At 40.5% G+C, this 23,777-nt stretch overlaps 2 protein-coding genes across 3 annotated transcripts; one reads left to right on the top strand and one right to left on the bottom strand.

Annotated features, from left to right (window-relative positions):
- Nucleotides 1-1,127: 1,127 nt before the first annotated feature.
- LOC143040655 (U6 snRNA-associated Sm-like protein LSm4) lies at nt 1,128-9,206 on the bottom strand. Its single transcript, XM_076211879.1, has 4 exons — nt 9,127-9,206; nt 5,582-5,722; nt 3,196-3,376; nt 1,128-1,710 (listed from the first exon to the last, which is right to left on the bottom strand). The coding sequence occupies exons 1-4, from the start codon at nt 9,127-9,129 to the stop codon at nt 1,619-1,621; spliced, it is 417 nt and encodes a 138-aa protein (XP_076067994.1). The 5' UTR covers nt 9,130-9,206; the 3' UTR covers nt 1,128-1,618.
- A 613-nt stretch (nt 9,207-9,819) lies between these two features.
- LOC143040654 (protein Churchill) lies at nt 9,820-19,517 on the top strand. Of its 2 annotated transcripts, XM_076211878.1 has the most exons (4): nt 10,108-10,129; nt 11,244-11,320; nt 15,792-15,927; nt 17,080-17,840. In XM_076211878.1, exons 1-4 carry the CDS (start codon nt 10,123-10,125, stop codon nt 17,241-17,243), a joined length of 384 nt encoding a protein of 127 aa, XP_076067993.1. In that variant the 5' UTR covers nt 10,108-10,122; the 3' UTR covers nt 17,244-17,840. The 2 variants fall into 2 exon arrangements, with proteins under 2 accessions (XP_076067992.1, XP_076067993.1); XM_076211877.1 differs by lacking the exons at nt 10,108-10,129; nt 15,792-15,927 and adding an exon at nt 9,820-9,857 and having other exon boundaries at nt 17,080-19,517.
- Nucleotides 19,518-23,777: the final 4,260 nt, after the last annotated feature.

Raw genomic sequence — 23,777 nt, 5'->3', positions numbered from 1 at the left:
CATATATAAAAAGCTGGTACAACAAAAAAATTTGTGAGGCTAAGGATATAAGAGATAAAGCTTGGAAGAAATGGAAAAAAGACAAGAAAACAAGCATATGGCTAATGTACATAAAACTAAGAAATGATTATATAAAAATATGCAGAGATGAAAAGAGAAAACATATGGAGGGAATTGTATGAGAGGTACAAAGTAAAGAGAAGGGAAGTTAAGCATAAGATAAAGGAAGCAATGAGGAGAGCAGATGTGAAATGGGGTAAGAGTATGACAGAAAATTTTGAAAGTAATAAAAAGATGTTTTGGCATAAGATAAAGGAAGCAATGAGGAGAGCAGATGTGAAACAGGGTAAGAGTATGACAGAAAATTTTGAAAGTAATAAAAAGATGTTTTGGAAAGAAATTAAAAGAGGAAGAGGAGACGAATCAAATAGAGAAGAAAAGGTAAAAGGTGCAGATGGAGAGATGATAATAGAAGAGAAGGCAATGAGAGGAAGGTGGGCAGAGTATTTTAGATGATGATGATATGGTTTAACGTCACACACTCCCCCCTATCATGAGGCTAGGACGGTGCCCCTCACAGAGGGCTTTGTAGCGTGGAATTTAATGAACCATGCTCTTGGTTCAACTTTGCCGGTGGCAGGATTCGAACCACCTTCACCTCAACCTTCGCTGCAAGTAACGATGCCCTAACCCGCTGAGCCAGCTCCCTTCCCATATAATACAACTAGGTAAATACACACATATCAAAGGAATGGAAATCCTAGATAGAGATGATTTATTAAAATGGGGCAACAGAAAAACAAGAGGACATGAAAAAAAACTCAAAAAGGGTAACTATAGAAGATATTTGAAGAAAAATAGCTTCCCACATAGAGTGGTGGATACCTGGAATAAATTAGATAAGGAAACTGTGTGCAAACACTATTCAAGATTTTAAGAAAAAACTTGATGCTGAAAGATACTAAAGACGGGTCACCAAGAGCATAGCTCCTCTTCCTGTATAATACAACTGAGTAAAATACACACACAAAAATAAATAAATAAAATAAAATAAAATGTGCAATGGTACAGGTTACAACTTCACATCATCCTAATTGATCAAACATCTGGGAGTAAACACACATTAATCATTATAAAAAATTTATTACAACTGAAAAACATAATAAATATCCAACTCGCACACCTGTTGCATCTGTAGGTAAATGATGAAGAGTTAAGCCTTTTATTTTCCCATAACTTAAGCAAGGATTATTTGTACCCTCTGCATGAAACAGTAATTTACTGTAATGAAATAATATGCTTGGAAGGCCAGAACATAAAATAAATTCAAAATAATAACATAACTTCACAAAGTTAAAACATCCAATTCTTTAAATATTTTATGAAAATTAAATTTCCTTAGGCAAACAGTGAAGATTTACATAATTGTACCCAGTCTCATGAAAAATAATGAAATACTTTTACCATTGCTGTATATGACAATATACACATATGAGAATTACATACTTGCAATTTATGACAACATTAATTTCACCACTCACATTTTCAAATATGCTCATGTAAATTTTCTAATTTCCCCATGGCTACCCAATTGTATAAAAATCTATGAAATGAAGAACTATTGCTTCTTCTTCATGCCGCCTCTACCTGGGCCCATGTGGCCTCCGCCTCGACCCGGGGGGCCTCCACGCCCTCGTCCTCCAAAGCCACCTGGGAACGAAAAAAAAAGCATCAAAACCAATGTCCATGATATCATACTATATACTAAAGAACCTTTTTCCTTTATAAAGAGGACAGCTAACTAAATGTACACTCTCTATATACCAAGGGCTCTTTTTCCCCTTACTAGAGAGGTAACCTAGAAAAAGGGCAAGTACCCACTCCCACCCATAATTCACCACCCTTTCCTCCCTCTCATCTTAGCTCTTCGTGGATGAATGGTCGTCCGTCTCCTGCCCACTGCCCTGGGTCACAGGCAATGCAGCAAGACACAGTACATCCCCAGCAAGGCTGCTTCATTTAATCAGTGACCCCCCCTCTCTCTGTTCCTTTGTATGGAAAATGGAGATGGGGAGAAATGCCTTTGGGTTGCATCAAAATATCATTCAAAAATACCACTCTTTACTATCACCCCCATCAAAGTACACACATTATAAACACATAAAAAACTCATTCAATCACCCCTCCCATCTCAGCTCCTTGAAGATGAAAGATCACCCTATCCCTGCTTCAGTGCTTAGGTCAAAAGCAATGATGCAAGGCACAGCCCTTCTATAGCAAAGCCCAGGCCAGGTGCCAGTGGGTTTACCCTATCCATTTCACATGCAATAACCACCTCCTTATATGGCCCTGGGGGGGTCGCAGCCCTAAGGGATGTCTCCCCTTCTTCAATTTTTCTGCATGAGGGGACAGAGAGGGGTTCCCCAAGTAAATGAAGCAGCTTTGCTGTGAAAGTGCTGTGTTTTGCTGCATTGCTTCTGACCCAGGGTGGTGGGCAGGATGGAGGGATGACCCGTCATCCAAAAGGAGCCAAGATGAGAGGGAGGGAGGGGTGGTGGATGGGAGTGGAATGGGTGGGAGTGAATATATACCTTTTGACTTTGGCTACCTCCCTAGTAAGGTGGGGTATACATATGTAAGTATGTACCCCTCTTCCGAAATTTGCTAAACCATTTACACCTATCCTAAAGCCAATTCTAGACCAGTTTAGCCTTTCATTATTAATTACCTCACATCATGTTCAACCATTTTAATGAATCCATAAATTTGAACTCAATTTTTAACCAATACAAGCGAGTTCTCATCCTCGGGAATGTATGAAAGATCCCTTGGCTGTAAACCCAGTTACCAAGAGGAAAGGCACATGTTTCATTTCTGGGAGGCAGAGAAGGAAAGGAAGGAAGGAGAGAAGAGAAGGAAGGAAGGAATGAGAGGGGGTAGGGGAGAGAGAAAGGAAAGTGAGAGGGGAGAGAGGGGAAGAAGACTGCACACAGGTACACATTTTAATCAGTGTAATAACTGCATTAGTTATTCCTTTTGCATGTGTTCTCTTTGACAGGGCATGCTATGACACTAAACTGAAAAAAGTAATATGTATTCAAAACTGAAACCAGTAATGCTGGCTTATAACAAAACCCATGACAAAATTCTTCCAAAAGCTTTCAAAAAGTCAAGAGAAACTTCTGAAACATGTACCTCTTCCGGGAACACCACGCCCTCTGCCTGGTCCACCTCGTCCTCTGGATTCCCCTCGACCACGACCTCTTGCTATTACTTCTTCTTTGACTAGATCAATAACTTCATCAGGCAATCTCAAGTACTTGATGGTTGATCCTCGAATATAACACTCTGGCATGCGCCAGAACTTGTCACCATCCTGATTAAGAAAAAATTTATATTTGTTATATGAACATGTACATCATATTTGATTAACCACTTCAGTACGACTCAAATATAACACTCTGGCATGCGCCAGAACTTGTCCCTGTCCTGATTAAGAAAAAAATTATAAATATTTGTTATATGAACATGTACAGGTACATCATATTTGATTAACCACTTCAGTACAACTCGAAGTCTTGTGCACAGCATCGGCTGCCAAACATATGATTCATCACACTACTTGCATTATAAAATATAAAGTCACTGCTGTATTACTCATTCTCTTTTACTCTGAGTAATAATAAACACAGAAAATGTGATCAAACTAGTTCACAGAATCCAGGGGTAACTCATGTACAACTGCAAAAAAATATATACTGTATATAATCAAGACAGTGATGCCAGCATCCTTGTGTACCTACTGCTGCCTCATGACGCCTACATGGGCATCATTGTACTGAAGTGGTTAATCAAAACCAAAATGTTAGATACTGAAAAAAAAACCCTCTTCATACCAATGTTATCAATATTTTTTCTCCCATGATTATTTTATAAAACTCAAATTTTGCTATCATAATATACATACATACATATACCAAGGCTTTTTCCCCCTTACAAGGGGGGTAGCCAAAAAGAAAAAGGCATAAAGTCATTCCCACCCATTCCATCCCTGAATACACTCCACACCCCTCCACCCTCCCTCCCATCTTAGCACCTCCTGAATAAGAGAAGAAGAGAGAAGGAGTTTGAGATGAGGTGTCTGAGAAGTATGATGGGGGTTACTAGGCTAGATAGAGTGAGAAATGAGGAGGTGAGGAGGAGAACAGGGGTGGAAAAGGAGCTGGGAGATAGGGTTGATGAAAGAATATTAGGATGGTTTGGACACATGGAAAGAATGAGTGAAGAAAGACTAGTAAAAGAGGTATGGAAGGCAGATGTAGAGGGAGTGAACATGAGGGGACGTCCTAGGATGAGGTGGATGGATGGGGTGAAGGGGGCTTTGGGGAAGAGGGGAATGTCTGTTGAGGAGGGACGGGAGAGGACAGAAGACAGGGGTGAATGGAGAATGGTTGTATATGGATGATGTTGTGATAGCATGAGGTGGAATGGGCGGGTGGATGGGGGGTGAGGTAGTATGTGTGAGCAAAATTTGACGCAGCCCAAAGGGATAATATACATGCCATCACTAATTCCAAGGTTTTACTTGTATTGGTGTGTTCACTCTACAAAGAATGCATTTCTGCATCTAAGTTATTTTTCCAACACTGATAAGATTTTACCAAGTTGAAAATGAAAGTAAATCATAACTATTTTCTAAAACCCGTTTCTGTAGTTTTACCACTATCATTTAAGCTTTGTTGCATGGATCAAGGGCTGATACTTGCTTGTGGTGATCCTGTAAGATGGACAGGAGAGAATTTTCTCCTTGCTGCCCATTCTCAAAGACACATCAACTTCCTCACCTACGTCTGGAGAAGCTAACACTCCATTTCTGGATTTGACCTAAGCTCTCTCCTTATCAAATTCATCTACATTTTCCCACCTTTGAATACAAGGAAATCTGACAATCAGCATCAGCCCCCTTCATTACTTTACTTTCAGTCGGTGATGCAGAAACGGTCCCAACAGTCCGAAATTTCTTCCCAGACACTTTATGTGAGGATTCAAGGATTGTTGTGAGAATGCATGTTTTTAGGCAGTGAAACTAGAGGCAATACATCTAAAAAAATTTTTTGTAGTCTGACACATAGCAACCACCACTTTGGTAGGGAACCTAGGATTAGTTCTCCTGTGCCACACAGGTACTGCCCACCTTCATCCAGTTGTTAGGACATGGTTTTAGTGTAAAGGTAGTGTGCATGCAGGTGGAAGTTATTGGACAGGGTTTGTAAGTATACTCCTTCCATGTTATCGAAGTTACCGGCGAAGTTGAACCAAGGGCATGGTTCATTAAATTCAACGCTACAAAGCCCTAAGTGAGGGGCACTGTCCTAGCCTACCGGAAGGGGGGAGTTTGTGACGTTAAACCATATTATCATCATCATGGTATCAAAAAGAGCCTTTCTCCCTTTTATAAAGAAGGTATTTTCTCCCTTAAAATGAAGGTGTTCATGTCAAGACACACACACATGCACCTGCATGCAAGAATACACACACCAAAGTTAAATAAAAATGTTAATATATATAAACTACTACTCACTCTGGAAGTACAGATGACATCCTTCAAGTTGATATTCATCCAATTGTCACAGGAAACTAAGTTTCCGTTGTAGGTTTCTCCATTCTTCAACTCCACCAACATAGGGTGGTTTTGTGCAGTCTTTAGAAGAGAAAGCGGCAACTGGAATATAAAAATTAAATTATTAAATCAATGATTAAATGATTAAAAAATTAAATTAAAATAAAAATTAATGAGAGGGTTGATAGAATGAAATTCATCAGACATTCCTCTTGCACCCAATGCCTTTCCCCATCCATCTACATCACACCCAGTCTTCCTGTCAAGTTTGCTTGATCTATTTCTGCCTTCCACGCTCCTTGTGCTACCTCCTTCCTCACTCATTCTTTTCATGTCACAAAATAATCACAGTTTTCTTTTATCAACCTTACCTACCAACTCTTTCTATCACTGCTCCTTGCCTCACCTTTATATTTCTCACTATCTACCTGTGTAAAAGGGTTATCAGACTGGGCTTCCACGAGCTTTACCAGCAATGACTGTTGAGAGTTTGAGTAAAAATGACTATGGTTATTATATTATATTTTTCAAATCGCAAAATATTATACTATCTTTCCATCATGTATAGCAAAACAGAACAATAAACTAAGATATTGTAAACCTATACAAATGTTAGACATACTGTTGAAATGTTCTTAGACAAGTCTAGATTTCCGTAAGCAAAGTTCTATTTAAGTTATACAAACAGAGGCTGGCGATAGGATGTGGGAGGAAAACTTGTCCAGCATGACAGCCCCCTTTAACCCAAACCATACTTCTTAAACTTTTCATGTTTAAACATTTCCTGTCTATTTCCTTTAAACTCCCAGGCTCTGCTTCATGGTGTCATAGGCAAAATCAACCCTTAATAAATTCTTCCTTTTCCCCGTACCTTATTCCATACCCAGGGATCATCTTCATGCATTCCATTTATAGTTTCCTAAAATATGTTAATCCCATTGCCTTCAGAATTTTAGAGTTAATCATACATCAAAATTAGTTTTACTATAAACACTACAAAATTACTGCAGTGATTGAAGAAATTAAAGTATGATAAAATTGTCTATTCTAGCCTAGCCTAACCTAACCTGGATTTAGTAATCAAATGCATGTAATTCTATAGGTCATCACGGTCGTCATCAGGAATGTTGATGGCTGGTTTGAGTACCCAATCAGACTGCAGGGTGTACAGGATTTGCAGTTTTAAGAAATGCATGAATCTCGGTTCTGTAACACTTTCAAAAACACATACCATGCAAGGTACTGACAGAAGTACCGAGGGCAGCATATTTCAGATCCTATGGTCACAGCTTTGTTTGGTAGTGTATTTACTTTTAGCGGGACTTGACAGAACGTCATCTCAATCCTATGATCACAGCTTCATTCAGTAATGTATTTGCTTTTAGCATTTTTTTAAAATTGATTTTCACCAAGAAAAACAAACGTTAATGTAATGTAACTTACAAAATTATATCTAATTTTCTAATGCTATATCATGTAGGTAGCAAGAGGGTTGATGGGTTAGGTACTCAGAACCTTCTTTACCAGGGAACCCAAAATAATGTTGACCCTTTGGAACACCATGATACAACCACTCTTAGACTACTGTAGCTAGCTATGGTTCCCTCACAAAAGGGGAGAAATTCAGCAGCTGGAGGCTGTCCAACAGTCTTACACCAGGCAAATCAGAGGAATGCGGGACCTAAACTACTGGGAACGTCACAAAGAGTTGGGGCTTTATTCTCAACAACGAAGAAAAGACCGGTATCATGCCATCAATGTGTGGAAGGTGATGAAAGGTACCGTACCTAATCCAGCACCCCATTCCCTGCAGCCTTACAGCACTGAAAGATCAGGGAGGAAAATAACAAGAACAACCTTACCAACCAGAGCTCCTGAAAAGATCAAAACTCTGCTAATGAACAGCCTGAGCCATGAGGGTCTAAAGATCTTTAATGCCCTCCCAAGGGCTATAAAAGATATCACCAACTGTACGGTAGACAGACACAAGGCTGGACTGGATAAAAAAAGTTCCTATCAGCAGTACCTGATGAACCACCTGTACAAGGCTACACTGACGAATGTCAGTCAACAAACACCATACCAGACCAGGTGGCCTTAAAGGAACGGGACACCAGGAATGGTAACAGTGGCGGATCACCGTGGCTGTGAAGAGGTCTTCTAGACATCTCCAAGTAAATCCAAGTAAGCAAGTATGCACTTCTGAAAAAATACCCTTTTTGTGCTCCAGAAAGACCAGCGGTACCGGTTTAGTATGTGGCCTACCTCTTTGAAACTGGTTTAGTATGTGGCCTACCCTATTTGAATGTGTCCTACCTCAGGACAATTTTGAAACAAACACCAATACTCTGAAAATGTTTTCATTTAATAATTAAAAAGCAATTTATTAACAAGTCATACAAAATTTCTCGGATATCCTGCAAAATGCATAAAAATAAGTCGCCATCAGGTCCCTTTGAATACCGCCAGCAGTATTCATCAAGATGCCCTTGGAAGTGATGAAAAGGGACTCCACGCTTTTTCTTCAGAATGTCTATTTTACTTTCCAACCACGATCTTTCAATTTTTTGAGTATGAACACCAGTAGCTGAATCAACATAGTGGTGTTGATGGTTAACGGTCGCATGATGAAATCCTACTTGCTGTAGTTGACGATAAGCAGCCCACTCATCGGAGTGGATTACCGAACCAACTTCCACTTCCCTTTAGATGATTGGTATAAGGGTACAGTGATGACAAAGGAATCACAGACGGAGAACTGTTATTACTTAAAGATTACAAACTATATATACTGCAAAGCTTGGCGCGTTCCTCGGTGCGTCGAATAGGTAGGCCATACTATACCAGAGAAAAAAAAAATCGTAGGCCACATACTAATCCGGCACCAGACCAGCAAACACTGGGGGCACAGCAAGAAAATTTTTAAGGAAATGTTGAGGCTAAACAAGAGTAAAAACTTCTGTAACAAGGTTCTCAATAATTGGAATCTCCTGCCCCTAATACAATAGCATCTGAAACAGTTAAAGTCATAAAGAATTTGAACACAACTTGAATCTTGATCTTGGACAACGCACGGGTCAGGAGCTATACTTAAAATTTAAGTATAGCTCCTGACCCGTGATTTGACATAGTTTTGGTGGAATTAAAATAATAATAATTATTATTATTTTAATTCCACCAAAACTATGTCAAATCTACAAAAATTCTTGTATGAGTACTCATAAGTCTTTTAAGCTAAAAGGTATCTAGCTGCAGAAATAATATCTTTTATTCATTTTTATGTCGGATATATAACTCCGTTCATTACATATTCACAAAAGTGGACTGAAAGTGAATGTTTCATTCGCACAGCCAGTCGCCCTATGCCAATTACAATTTTCACTCTTCACTTTCTTGAACTACTCGGTTACTTTTATTCTATACATTGTACGTGGGTATATGGGCCGCAACTGTTTATGACATGTTGGCAAAAGCCATCTTACCAACGTAACATAATTCTAACTTACCATAGTGCGGAAAAACGTATACACCGCGCATTACTCGTTTCAAAACATTGATCTAATTATAAAGATAAATTGATTTTTGAATGACCATCACAGAAAATAAAATTTTATAGACAAAAAAATTCCTATATAATTATTGTATTTTCTATTTTTACATATTTAAATTAGAATATATTGGCTTAATCCAACATATATTACATGAAAGAGCCCAGTCTGAAAATAACCAAATCTACTTATAGATATCATTACATGATGGAATATTATATACAATCCAAGCAATACATTTAATTTGTATAGAAAAATATGTATTCCCAATAATTTGCTAGTGAACGTTTAAAATTAATTCAATCACAATTCAAAATGATAGAATGTTTGGACTTACATATGCAAAAAATATGTGTTTATAACAATGACAGTATCATTATAGTTTAGACCCACAGTCATAGTATGAGAGTAAAGCTAATTTATTCGCTGATAGTAGTTTTTAACATCCGTTATAATAATACAATCTAAACTACACTTGTATATAAAATGAAAAGTTGGCACTTATGGTCTCTCTTCGATGAAATATTATTAATATTATGCAAAATAAAATATATTTTTCCTATTTTTCTTTTTCTTTTTTAGCATTAAAAATAAGGTATACAATTGTTTTGTAAACATTAACTAGAGGTGAAATTAACGATTGAAAACAAAGCAGCCGACGCTAAGTCGAGATAGCAGACGAAGAAAAGGTTTGTTATGCATATTAGATGAATTATTATTTCTCCTTAGGCATCATATTGATATATTACAAACTAATGTTTTGTACAGAACATTCTTCGTATCAACATTTAGGTTTGCAGCTTTCAGTGATGATGCGTTTATGTCGTGGGACCTACGTCATCAGGCCTAAACAAATGGTAGGCGTGGTATTTGTCACTATCGAATATAGTTCCCTATAGCCTATATGCATTGAAATATATGTTGAGACTGATACAAGGAAACTCTTTGATCAATATGCAGCGTATGTATTGTCAAAGAAATATGTGTGACAACATTCTGTTATTAGATGAATTTTCAATTTATGATTGAACCAGAATTTATTATCATCATGAAGTTACTAGTTAGGTCTTAGGAGTTCAGTAGGATTTAGGCAGAAGATGACACTAGTCTGATATCAGTGAGACTATAGAAACCATTTGTATGGTTACCAGTAATCCCCTACTATGACTACTAGCTAAACATTTGGTTGGGTAACCTAATTACCATTGCCATGGTACATTCTAAACTCCTAGCAGTGATCTATCATATGATATTGCCATAGAAATGCCTTATTTTGTGGTTACTTGCCAAATAAACAGGAACAACAGTGAACCATTTGCTTGTACACATTGTTCTCTTCAGGATCAATACACCCAAAGTATATAATTCTTTGCAATAAAGGAAGACTGGTCTTTGTTGTATTACCGTAGGATTGTTTTGGTATTACCAAGTTGTAGGAAGAGAAGAGAAGTTGCTGGTTGTCAAGTTGTCTTACGTAAAAAAGTGAAGGAATTACAGAGTCGATAGTAGATTAAGATTTTGGGCCTGGTCCAGAGACCAAATGTCAGCCCCTCAGGGCTGCACTGCATGATGGAAGGAGATGATTCTCTCTGACGTCTGTCATGTAGAACCGCCACTTGCAGGTCTCACTTAGTTATCTCACCCCAATGACCTTTCCCTGGGAATCAGGAAATAGGTGTTATGTAAGAGCATACCAAAAAGGTTGATACTACTAATGCACCAACCAATAGAACAATGAGCTATGGAGACAGTCAATAAACATAGCCAGAAAGTGTATTGTTAGTAGCTTAAGCTTGATCTTTAGCATAATACTCATATAACAGAGGGCTTAGGGCATTCTTCAGTGCCGGTCATTGACCCCATATGGAGGACAAATATATCAAAATAAAATTGATATATTTTCAAGTATGATTTAATTATATGATATGTCACAGTTGACATATTTTTAGACATATGCATAGATTACTAGTTTGAGTATTGACAGGTGAGTCAATCAGTTCATTGCCCCTGGTCTCTGTAGTAGAACTCTAGCGTCCTTCAGGTGACATTGATATTAATGCTGTTGTGTTTTTCAGTGTGGGAGGCTGCAGCCACGCAAAATGTGAATGTGACAATGTGTAAGGATTGTGTAAAAGAAGAATTTCCTGACAGGGTGAGTTTGATTTCTATTGTCATTTGATACCAGTGAATGTACGAGTTATCAGTTCAAGTAGTTGTATCATAAGATTATGTATATACTCTTCAAAATGGGTGACCAAAAGTACATTCCATATAGGGTGCAAGATGAAATAAGGGGTTTACTTTTTTCCCCATTAAAAATGGATATACTAGTATAAATTTACCATCATTGTTCATGTAAATACATAATCTGACCAAGATTGAAAAAAATTGCCAGACACAAATGAACTAGTTAAAAGTTAAGATTCATTGTGAAATATGAGCAATATATATACATACATATACCAAGGGCATTTTACCCCTTACCAGAAAGGTAGCCAAGGTCAGAAGGCATAAATCCACTCCCACCCATTTCATCCCAACCTATTCCACTCCTATCCACCACCCCTCACTCCCTCCCTTTCATCTTGGCTCCTTATGGATGGTGGGTCATCCCTACATCTCATCCATTGCCTTGGGTCAAAAACAATGCACAGCCACAGCAAGGGTGCTTCATTTAATTGACGATTTCCCCCTTTCTGTCCCCTCATGCAGAAACATTGAAGATAGGGAAAAATCCCTTTGGGCCATGTCAAAATATCATTCACACATAACCACTCTCTAACCCTCCCCCCCACCCACTCTCATTCATCACAGCATCATCCATACACAGCCATTCTTCATTCACTCCTATCTTCTGCCTTCTCCCTTCCTTCCTCAACAGACATCCCCTCTTGCTCAATGTCCCTTTCACCCCATCCATCCATCCATCTCATCCTCAGTCTCCCCCTTATGTTCACTCCATCCACCTCTGCCTTCCACACTTCTTTTCCTAATCTTTCTTCTCTCATTCTTTCCATGTTTCCAAACCATCTCAATACTCTTTCATCAACCCTATCTCCCATCTCCTTTTTCACCCCTGCTGTCCTCCTCACCTCCTCATTTCTCACTCTATCCAACCTTGTAACACCTACCATACTTTTCAGATATTTCATCTCAAACACATTTAAATTCATCCTCTCTTCCTTTTTTATGTTCCATGTCTCTGCCTCATACAGTGCTGTTGGTACAGTCACCCCTTCAATCCATTCCCAAATGTCTATTTCTCATTACAAATTACACTTTTTAATCCCCCAAGGCACTTACTTTCTTCTCTCAATCTGTAATCTAACTCTACCTTCACTCCTCCCTTTCCTGTTACATGCAACCCCAAATACTTCCTCCAGCCTCTCTCTTTTAAGACTCACTTCCAAATTGCTGCCACCCTCTTCCCTTGTACATCTCATCACCTTACTTTCACCCACATTTACCTTCAACTTTCTCCTATTGCATACCTTCCTAAACTCCGTCACTAACTCCCTTAATCCCCACTCTGATCCTGCCACAAGTGCAGTGTCTTCAGCAAGCAACCATTGGCTCACCTCCCACTTTTCTCCATTTTCTTTGACCATCTCCAATCCCTGACCCACAACCCTTGCATTTACCTCCTGCACCACCCCATCCATGTACATATTGAACAGCCATGTTGACATGACACATCCTTGGCACAGTTCCACCTTTACTTCAGACCACTTGCTCACTCCATTTCTAATTCTAACTCTAACTCTTGACTGCTAACAGCCTTCCTCCTATGCCATATATCTGCAAAACTTGCCACATTGCCTTCCTGTTCACCCTGTCATAAGCCTTTTCCAAATCCATAAAGGCCCAAAAAACATCCTTATCTTTTCCTAAAGATTTCTCACAAAACTGTCTTACCACAAAAATCTAATCCATACAATTCCTACCTTTCCAAAATCCACACTGTTCCTCACCAATTACTCCCTCTCTTCCTCTCCTAATCCTCTCAGCCAAAACCCTCCCGTAAGCCTTTCCAGCTACACTCAACAAACTGATCCCCTCTGAAACTACTACACTCACATTTATCCCCTTTTCTCTTGTAAAGCAGAACTATACAGGTACTCCTCCAGTCCTCTGGCACTCTACCCTCCCTAAAACACGCATTAAACAACCTCACTAGCCAGTCCATCACTATACCTCCTTTCTTTAGAAGGGCAATATAAGAGCAATATACATACATACATATACCAAGGCTTTTTCCCCCTTCCAAGGGAGGTAGCCAGAAAGGGAAAGGCATAAAAACACTCCCACCCATTTCATCCCTAAATACACTCCACACCCCTCCCACCCTCCCTCTCATCTGAGCACCTCCTGGATGACAGGTCATCCCTGCACCCTGCCCACCGCCCTGGGTCAGAAGCAGTGTCGCAAGACACAGTACATCCACAGCAAGGCCGCTTCATTTAATCGGCGACCCCCCCTCTCCGTCCCCCTTTGCATATAAGGCGAGGACGGGGAGAAATCCCTTCGGGCTGCGTCAAAATTCACTCACACATACTACCCCACCCCCCCGCCCATTCCTCCTCATGCAGTCACAACATCATCCATATACAACCATTCTCCACTCACCTCTGTCTTCCGTCCTCTCCCTTCCTTCCTCAACAGACATTCCCCTCTTCCCCAAAGCCCCCTTCACCCCATCCATCCACCTCATCCTAGGACGTCCCCTCATGTTCACTCCCTCCACATCTGCCTTCCATACCTCTTTTACTAGTCTTTCTTCACTCATTCTTTCCATGTGTCCAAACCATCCTAATATTCTTTCATCAACCCTATCTCCCAAATCCTTTTTCACCTCTGTTCTCCTCCTCACCTCCTCATTTCTCACTCTATCCAGCCTAGTAACCCCCACCATACTTCTCAGACACCTCATCTCAAACACATTCAAACTCCTTCTCTCTTCTTCTCTTATGTTCCACGTTTCTGCCCCATACAGTGCTGTTGGCACAATCACTCCTTCATACAGTCTCCTCTTCGCATCCATTCCCAAATGTCTATTTCTCATTACACTCTTTAAACCACCAAGGCATTTACTTGCTTCTCTCAATCTACATTCTACCTCCACCTTCACTCCACCTTTTCCTGCTACACTTGCACCCAAGTATCTAAAACTATCCACTTTCTCCAGTCGCTCTCCCTTAATGTTCACTTCCAGTCTACTGCCACTTTCACCCCTTGTACATCTCATCACCTTACTTTTACCCACATTTATCTTTAGCTTTCTTCTATCACATACTCTCCCAAACTCTGCCACCAGCTTCCTCAATCCCTCCTCTGACCCTGCCACAAGCGCAGTGTCGTCTGCAAACAACAGCTGGCTCACCTCCCACTTTTCTCCATTTTCTTTAACCATCTCCAATCCCTGACCCACTACCCTAGCATTCACCTCTCGCACCACCCCATCCATGTATAAGTTGAACAGCCAGGGCGACATAACGCATCCTTGACGAAGTCCCACCTTTACTTCAAACCACTCACTCTCTCCATTTCTAATCCTGACACATGCTCTACTACTCTCATAAAAACTCTTGACAGCTCCCAAAAGCTTTCCTCCTATCCCATAAATCTGCATAACCTCCCACAGTGCCTTTCTGTCTACCCTATCATAAGCCTTTTCCAGATCCATAAAAGCCCAAAAAAACATCCTTCCCCTTTCCTATAGCTTTCTCACATATCTGTCTTACCACAAAGATCTGATCTACACAACCTCTACCTGTCCTAAATCCACACTGTTCCTCACCAATTACTCCCTCTGTTCCTCTCCTAATCCTCTCAATTAAGATCCTCCCATAAGCCTTCCCTACTACACTTAACAGGCTAATCCCTCTGAAACTACTACATTCACACTTGTCCCCTTTTCCCTTGTAAAGAGGAACTATACAGGCACTTCTCCAGTCCTCCGGTACCCCACCCTCTCTCCAGCAAACATTAAACAGCCTCACCAACCAGTCCACCATCACTGAACCTCCCTTTTTCAGACATTCTGCATGGCATCCATCCAGACCAGGTGCCTTACCTGCTTTCATCATCTTTACAACTGCCTTCACCTCATCCTTCCTTATTACTCCTCCATTCTCCAGTGAGGAGAATGGAGGAAGAGCAATATAAGAAAAAAAAAAGTATTTCCTAGAGTGATAAAAATGTACCCCTGCAGATGCCAATGTTCTTTTATGCTATGTCATTTTGTTTTCATATTAGGAGGTGCTTATGTGTAAATGATATTTTAATGCAACCCAAAGGGATTTCTCCCTGTTTTCTTTTGTTCTACATGAAGGAATGGAGAGGGGGGAGGGGTTGCTGATTAAGTGAAGTGTCCTTGCTGTAGATGTCTTGTGTCTTGCTACATTAATTTTGACCTGGGCCACTAGGCAGGAAATAGGGATGACCTGTCATCCATGAGGAGCTAAGAAGAGAGGAAGGAAGAGGTGGTGGAGGGGAGTGGAATGGGTGGGAGTATGCCTTTGACTTGGCTACCTCCCTTATAAGGGGGAAAAAGTCCTTGGTATATAGATACATAGTGGTATGAGAGAGAAAGAATATTTGTACAGCAATATTTTACTATTTAGGGAAGTATCTGTCTGGACTCCGGGGCATACTTGGCCAACCTGAACGGGTGCAAATTGTGCGGGCGCAAGGACCGGGTGCAGGTGGTCAACAAGGCCACCACACAGGAAGGTGACCAGGAAGTCACTACATTTCAGCGTAAGATTAATGTTTCTTGTTTTGTGTAATCACGTGAGAAAATTGAAAATCATCCATTTCAAATAATATAGAATTTTTAATTGACTTGTAGTATACTGTCCCTCCTTACTGCTCTCATCCTTAAATCCTTAATTTTTCTTCATCACCCCACCATAAGGGACAAGAATATTGTCACAATGTTTCCCTGATTTAAGCCAGGATGGGTAACCTCTTGGCTTGAAGAGGCAAATCAACAGGGCTACCTTAGTTGAACCTTTGAATCAGGCACACCCTGAGCCAAATAACCACTGCCTGGGCTGGCGTTGCAGTCCATGGCTTTCCCTTGCAATGCCAGCGTGGTGGGTGTGTATACTCTCCCACAGCTTCTAGGACTGTTGGTGGGGTCTAGATGTGGCTTAACTGTTGGGGGTTTGGGTTTGTAATATATTGCCTAACAGTGGTGGGTCATACAAGGAAGTCTTTCTCAGAATCAGCATAAGCCATGGTCTTAGGGACACCTTCAACAAATGTATATAGTGTTGTTGCTACTAGTGAGTGATGGACACTGACTGGTGACTTGAAGAAGTCCATCTTTGGTACTGTTTCAAGCCAGTGACTCTCATGTGAGACTTGGTTTAGGCCTGTTACCAATATAAGTTTTTAATGTCGGTGCAAGCTATATGGGCATGTGGCATGATTCCCTGATGTTGATCCCACTCACAGGGTTATCTCTACTCAAGACAACTCTTGGTATAGGAGATAAAGGGGACACCCACAGAATGACATCAGCATAAGAGTGAATCACTGCACCCTCACATATGCTCCCCCTTGATAATATTTTTTCACTAAGAGATATGTTAAAAAATGTGTTGTTGTCTACATCCCCCATGGCTGGATATGTGGTAAAGGTTATGTACAGTAACCAGCAAGGGTGGCATATTTTTTCCCTTGGTTTCTATTCTTTTTTATACTCTAAACAACAACAACATTTAATTCTTCTGTATCTTGACAACATCACTTCCCCTGCTGTATCTGCATGTCCTTACATATATTGTACCTTAATTTCCTTAGCTCTCATCCCATCAACTGGAAGGCCCTCCCTTAGCTGGGTAAAGTTGTCTGGGTGTAAGTGCTGTGATCACATCTTAGCAATGTTTTGTTTTCTCTTTACAGACAAGTGTGAAGGGTGTGAACACTTGATAGCTACCCATGAGTACTGCTTTTGGGTGGAGGAGGACTTTCAGTACTACGAGATGAGTTGCTTACTGTGCGGGGAGTCGGATGACACGCGGTCATGCCTGCCAGATGATCCCCGCATGGCTGCCACCCTGTTTTAGCAGAGTATTGTGGTCCTGTCAAACCTATGTCTTTGCCAACCCTGCACTTCCTTTCTGTTTCTAAACAAAATTAGGTTAAATGATTGTGTGGAAATGTGAAAGTTATATTCTTAGATAGCCCAAATATCAAAGTGTAATTTATGGTACCATATCAGGTTTGCATAAATGACAGGAAAGTTGTAGTTTTTTATGAAAGTTGATTTCATTGGTCGCCACAGCGCTGATATTTTGTACTTTATTTTAACAAGCATCTTAGTATAGTACTCCCTGTACTGTGAAAAAATTACTGTAGTTCTAGTTATAGTTTATAGACTTGAGCTATCAGTAGGTAGTAATAGATGAATAGTCATTTGATGATATAATAATTGTTAGCACAATAAATATATGTAGTATTGTAGTGTTCTTCCAGTGACGTTGTTTTCTTGTCAGTGTTGTCCTTCGTCGCAACCCCACATGCTACATTGTTGTCTGGCTCTGAGCCAAATTGGAAAAGGGTTTGTTATAATTGGTTGATTGACTTTGTTTAGTTGTTGTATACTTTGTGATACTCTTGCTCTAGCTCAAGTCTTCCTCTTGTTGATACGATCAATCCTCCACTATGGTGCGTTTACGTAAGGGCCGAACGCTCTTTAGCATTTTGTTATTGATTATTGTGATATTACTCATTAAGTTGATCAGTTTAGAGTCTCCATCAGTCTCATCAAAGTTAATAAAAAAGAACAACACACGTTACACAGTTATAATAAGGGAGTTTGAGTCTTTTGATAATGATGTGGTGGACACTACATACTCGGTGCTCAATGTGTGTGGCGACAAGTGCCAGGTCCTTGTTATGAGTGATGATCTTATATATCCACCCCTTGCCCTTCCACCTCAAGCCAAGGTCATCAAGCTAAACCCAGATATCTTGGAGCAGCCGCCAAATCTGGCACAGCTTCTTCAGCACTCTCAGTATGTTGTCCTTCTGCCAGATGGCACCAGGTGGAGTTCCTCATCACAGCTACAGGACCTAATTGTCCTTTTGGAGAATGGAGATTCACAGGTTGTAGGTGTGGGTGTTGGGGGTGGAACGCTGACCTGCCACCGGTACAATCTGGACCTGCGAGCTTGGTCGCTCAGCATTGCCCCATCACCGCACAGTGAGGCATGCGATAGTGTTAGTGGAAGGGTGACCCTCATTTTACGAACTCAGCACTTGCTCAACCTGACCCATCCTCTTGCACGGCCTGTTCAGGTAAGCTTGGGTCTTCAGGGAGCAGCAAGAGGTTGGAAAGTGCATCTTACACATGGAATGGTGCTCGGTGAAGGACGTCAGTTGTTCAGTAACGAACACCTGCAATGGAAACGTCAGACACTGAATGATGAGCGACAAAAGGGACTTTTCCATATATTTGGCATCAAGAAGGTCGTGAGATCAAGCCAGGAGGTGGAGTGGTATGGGTGCTCAAGGAAGACACCGCGCTGTTTTCCCACAGTTGTGGATGACACTCCTGATTACCTGTATCGTAGTCGATGGACACCACCATGTTGCCTTGAGGGTTTAAGGGCAACAGCACGCCACGTTTTCCAATCATTAAGGGCATGCAGGGCCCGTTGGTGGTTGGAAGGTGGCAGTCTTTTAGGTGCTGTACGGTCAGGAGACATCATACCATGGGACTATGATGTTGATGTTGGTATTTACGCTGCTGATGTTGATCGGTGCCAACAGCTGAAATCCTCCCGGTGGCAGACAGTGGAAGATCAGGATGGGTATGTATGGCAGAGGGCAACAGAAGGCAAATTTTATCGTGTGCATTATAGTGCCACGAATCATTTGCATGTTGACATATTCCCTTTTACACCTCGGGATGGACTCATGACACGGGGGCAGTGGCCAAACGCCCATAAACAAGATCAGGATTTTCCTGAACACTTTCTTCGTCCTATCTCGACCATAAGCTTTGCTGGGGTAATGGCTGCTGCGCCCAACAACGTCAGAGATTTCCTCGAACTAAAATTTGGTGTCGGAGTTGTGGAGAATCCACAGTATCCGAACCCTGCTGTTTTGGCGTACAATAACATCTCTGCTCGGACACCATTGTAGCCCCTGGTAATCAGTTGTTGCATTTAATCAAAGAAATGGATAAGCAAATGTAGGGGGTGCTGTTTGTGATGAGCGTTCATAGGTTTGCCAAGTTTTTTAAGTCTGCATTGGTTAAAAAATAATTACTCCGGATGTGAGACTTGAAGATTGGGTTAAGAGTTAGAATGTCAAGGAAGGGAAAAGGAGAATGCTCAAGAACTTTTTTATCATATCACCTCACACATGTGTAGGCATGATAATAATAATCACTTATAGGTTAAGTGGATTGGTGTATGGTTCAAACTAGGTTCATGATTTACCAAAAATATTGCAAATATGTGATAGAAGTAGATGTAATTAGTGAGAGCATAAGTGTCATCACAGGTCACAGAAATATTTTGAAAGCAATTTCAGTTATTATGTTGCCAAACTATTATTTAGTATATTAAGTAGAACAATATTGGTTTTCATAGAGGAATCTGTAGATTTGTGGCCATATTCCAATGAAACTTGACTTGTAGATGCTTTGGTGATATCAGTGAACAAGGGCGGGTGCATTGCAAAACCTCATTGAAGAAGGCAAGTGACTGCTTTGACGATTCTTTCTTTCATAACATTTACATCGATAAGTAGGAGCATAGGTTGACAAATTTGAGTAAACCTATGAAAAAAGACTTTGTTTTATTTCGGTGTAAAGCTGATTAACCTCTTCACTGTGTTGATTTTGAAGTTAAGAAAAGGCCAGGTGTTAACCAGAATGAAAGCTATAGGGTAAACCATCAATGCTGTAGCCTTTGCTTTTTAGACATGGAGACATCCCCAAAACTGAACAAAAATGTCTCATAGATACATACATATACCAGAGGCTTTTTCCCCCTTACAAGGGAGGCAGCCAAAAACAAAGGCATAAAATCAACTACCACCCATTCCATCCCCACATACTTTACTCCCATTCACCCTCCTCCCTCCCTCTTATCTTGGCTCCTCCTGGATGATGGGTCATCCCTGCATCTTGCCCTCTGCACTGGGTCAGAAGCAGTGTTGCATCTCGCTTAGTCAAAATAAAATCCTTAAACCATGTCTGTAAGGTGTGAGATAATGCATATGAAGTGTGTGCGTGATTCAACTCTACCATCCTACAAGGGAGAAAGAGCTAGCAAATAAGGTTGATCAAAGAATGCCAGGATGGTTTGGGTATATGGAAAGAACGAGTGAAGAGTGACTAGTATAGTGTGGAAGATAGAGGGAACTTAAGAAGACCAAGGGTGAGGTGGGTGGACAGGGTTGAAGGGGACATTAGATTGAAGAGGAATGTCTGTTGAGCAGGGATGGGAGAAGGCATGATATGGATGTGAGTGGAGAATGGTTGTGAATGGATGAAGAAATTAAATTGCCTAAAGAATTTCTTTACAGCTGCTCTATTTCCAAAGTGGACGAGGAAGGTGGGGTTGCAATGTAATGAGGTAGGAATAAACCAGTTTTATATATTGGGCCCTACTGTGGAGGTGCGGTGTCTTGCTGCATTGTCTTTGACCCAAGCAGTAAGTAGCAGATAGGGATGACCTCTCATCCCTGAGGACCTAAGATGGGAGGAACGACAAGTGTGTCTATGGAGAGATGGAGGTAAGTTAGATGTATGTTTTGACTATGTAGGTCATGCCCACATAAGGGGAAAGGGCCTTTAGGTATATTGTCATTGTAGCAAAGGGATAAGATGTGTAGGAGTGGGAGGGACGAGCATATTTCCAAATCTCTGCCTGAGCACAAGGAGCTGAGGTATCCCCAGGTATCGTGAACCTATTATGAATCCCATTCAAGGTTCTGCGACCCTACTAAGAAAAGGAGAGCAAGATCTCAAGGACTGGATATTTGGAATAGAAAGACTAAGTGCTAAACCCCCCTCCCCCAAGTTGTGCTCCCTAGAACATACTACATCCACCTGAGAGTTGCCAGGAGTGAGGTAATGAGTAATACTGACATTATATTCAGTTCTCATCAAAGTTGCCTTCCACTAACAATAACTTCATTCTTCCACTTAACACCCATAGGTCCTCCAGTGATGGTGTGTGGTGGTGTGAGCTGCAAGTGATATTGGGAATCCCCCAGTCACAGTCCACATGGGTGGAAGTACAGGCTCAGTTGTCATTCTCTACTGCATGGGTTCTCATTTGGGATGAAATTCACCCCCAGGGGTGAATTTTGGGTTTTCTGGGGGTGAATTGTGACTACATTAAGTTTACGGAGTGAGAAAGCAAATATAGGCTTTGGCCTATCTGGCCTGTCACCTGGGCTGGAATTATACCTGTGCTGACCCAGGTTAATCTTAGGATTAGAAAAGTGTTACGCTGTGCGATAATACCTGCATATTATTTAGAATGCACCTTTTGAAACAGACAATCTTGGAAAGGAGGGGGAATGACATTCTGGCAAATGGTAAAAGGGGTGCATGAGCCAAGCAAGGCTGAGAACCTCTGCTCTACTGGGACCTGGAACTCTACAAGGGAAAGAGGTTTAAAAAAAAGTACTTAACCCCCCCTCACACACGCACGCCATCACCACAACCTGGATGGGGAGCTGCCCCAGCCAGGTTGCCCAAAATGCAGCAAGAAAGATAACGACAAACAACAACCACAGAGAAGAACCAACAGCGCTCACATTCATACGAACGGAACAGGGAGGCCCCCAAACTCAAGAACAATTGACAATCTACTGGAACAACAGACCACTCTCCTCACAGGGAAGTTGTAATAGCTGAGATATAAATGTCTAATAGTTTACAGCATAACTTGGGTGCACTAGCGGTTACAAATTATATAACATTATTGAGGTATAGTAGTCAATAATGTACTACAATAAATGACTGTGACTTAAACTCCACCAATTTAACCCATACCAGGGCAGAGTAAAGCCATCTTTGTTCATTTCTTCAAACCAGGAAATACTAAACCTTCCACATCGAGTACTACCCAAGTGCCCTCACAAACTGCCTCTTCAGACCTGTATGAAAAAGAGGTCTTATTCCGAGTTTCCGACCCTTGTGGCAACTGGGGCGCCATATTCCACACTTTGTTGATGTAACTCACGAATTGCCTTCTCCCGCTGATGAAAGTAAATTACTGAGGAGTGTAGAAAGAGTCTCATTTGGAACATCCGGCTAAGACCAATGAATAGAGAATTGAACCAGAACTGAGCCTCTGGGAAATGTACCCCGACTTCTCGACGAACTGCCACGCAATGTCAAGGAATGATAAATGTTCTAGAGATAAAAAAAAAAAAAAAAAAAAAAAAAATATATATATATATATATAAATATATATATATATATATATATATATATGTATATATATTTAACAAACTGCTGGTTTTTCCCGCGTACGATATCATACGATTACCAAATTTTTAAAATATACAACTTGCACGGAAGCACATTTAGAAATTCGTATCGAGATACAAATATAAGCTAATGTAAGGTGATATTAGAAAAACTTCAAACATTTAATTACAAATTCGCCGTATGTACACTCACATTAATTAGTATATAATTGGTCCTTTGTCATAACACTCATTTAATGTTGACATCCCATCTGGATATGAAATTAATAAAATCCACACTACATGTTAAGCAAGTTTTGTATAAGTTTGGAATTCTGGTGCACGTACCACGATTTTTTTTTTCGAATATGGCTAAGTCCGTGACTAGAAGGCGCAAAATTACTATTATTCACGTTTTCACATTATAATAAGACACATATGAAGTTCGTTTATTTTGCCCCTTTCAAATTTTGATTAACCGAAGTGAGAAAATATACACATTTAATTTTTATTGTTTATCGTAATTATCTTATCGCATAATCGTGCTGTGCTACATACGAGTTGAGAGAGTGTAAACTGAGCCATTGTCATCAAGAGAGCTGAACTAACTCTTGTTATAGACTATTAGTTAATTTTGTTTCGCTTACTTTTCTTCTTGGTCGGTAAGTCCTCTCGTGTCGTTAAAATAGTCTGACACAGGTACGCAGGCGCACAGGTAGGTTAGAGCCACAGTTTAAGTAGCTACTGCAGGCATAGCAGTTAAACGAAAAAGATTAATTTGAGAGCACTAGAAAATTTGTTTGAAAACGACAGTTGATTGGATCCAAGTAAAACATAATATGTTAACGTGAATTGACAATAGTTACTTTTGAATTCATACTTGTGCGGTTTTGTTGATTTATGAAGGAGAAAATTGAAGTTGGAAGGTATGATAAACAATTCTTGCTATAGATGGAGGCAGACATGGTGTTCTATTAGTATGTGTCATAGTATTGTCTTCGCATCAAAACCCAACCTCAGGAAACACCGCTGTGTACAGGTCAGATGTGGTGATAATGTCTTGGAGTCAAAACAAGAGGTAACTTATGTTGGAATACCCTTAGATCAGTTTCTCTCAGAGAATGCCTTAACGGATAAGATAAAGATTGTATCCAAGTGTT

This window comes from Oratosquilla oratoria, chromosome 29 (genome assembly GCF_046742065.1).
Source record: "Oratosquilla oratoria isolate Oo_2021 chromosome 29, ASM4674206v1, whole genome shotgun sequence".
Lineage (NCBI taxonomy): Eukaryota > Metazoa > Arthropoda > Malacostraca > Stomatopoda > Squillidae > Oratosquilla > Oratosquilla oratoria.
This window is presented reverse-complemented; position numbering and strand designations above follow the sequence as displayed.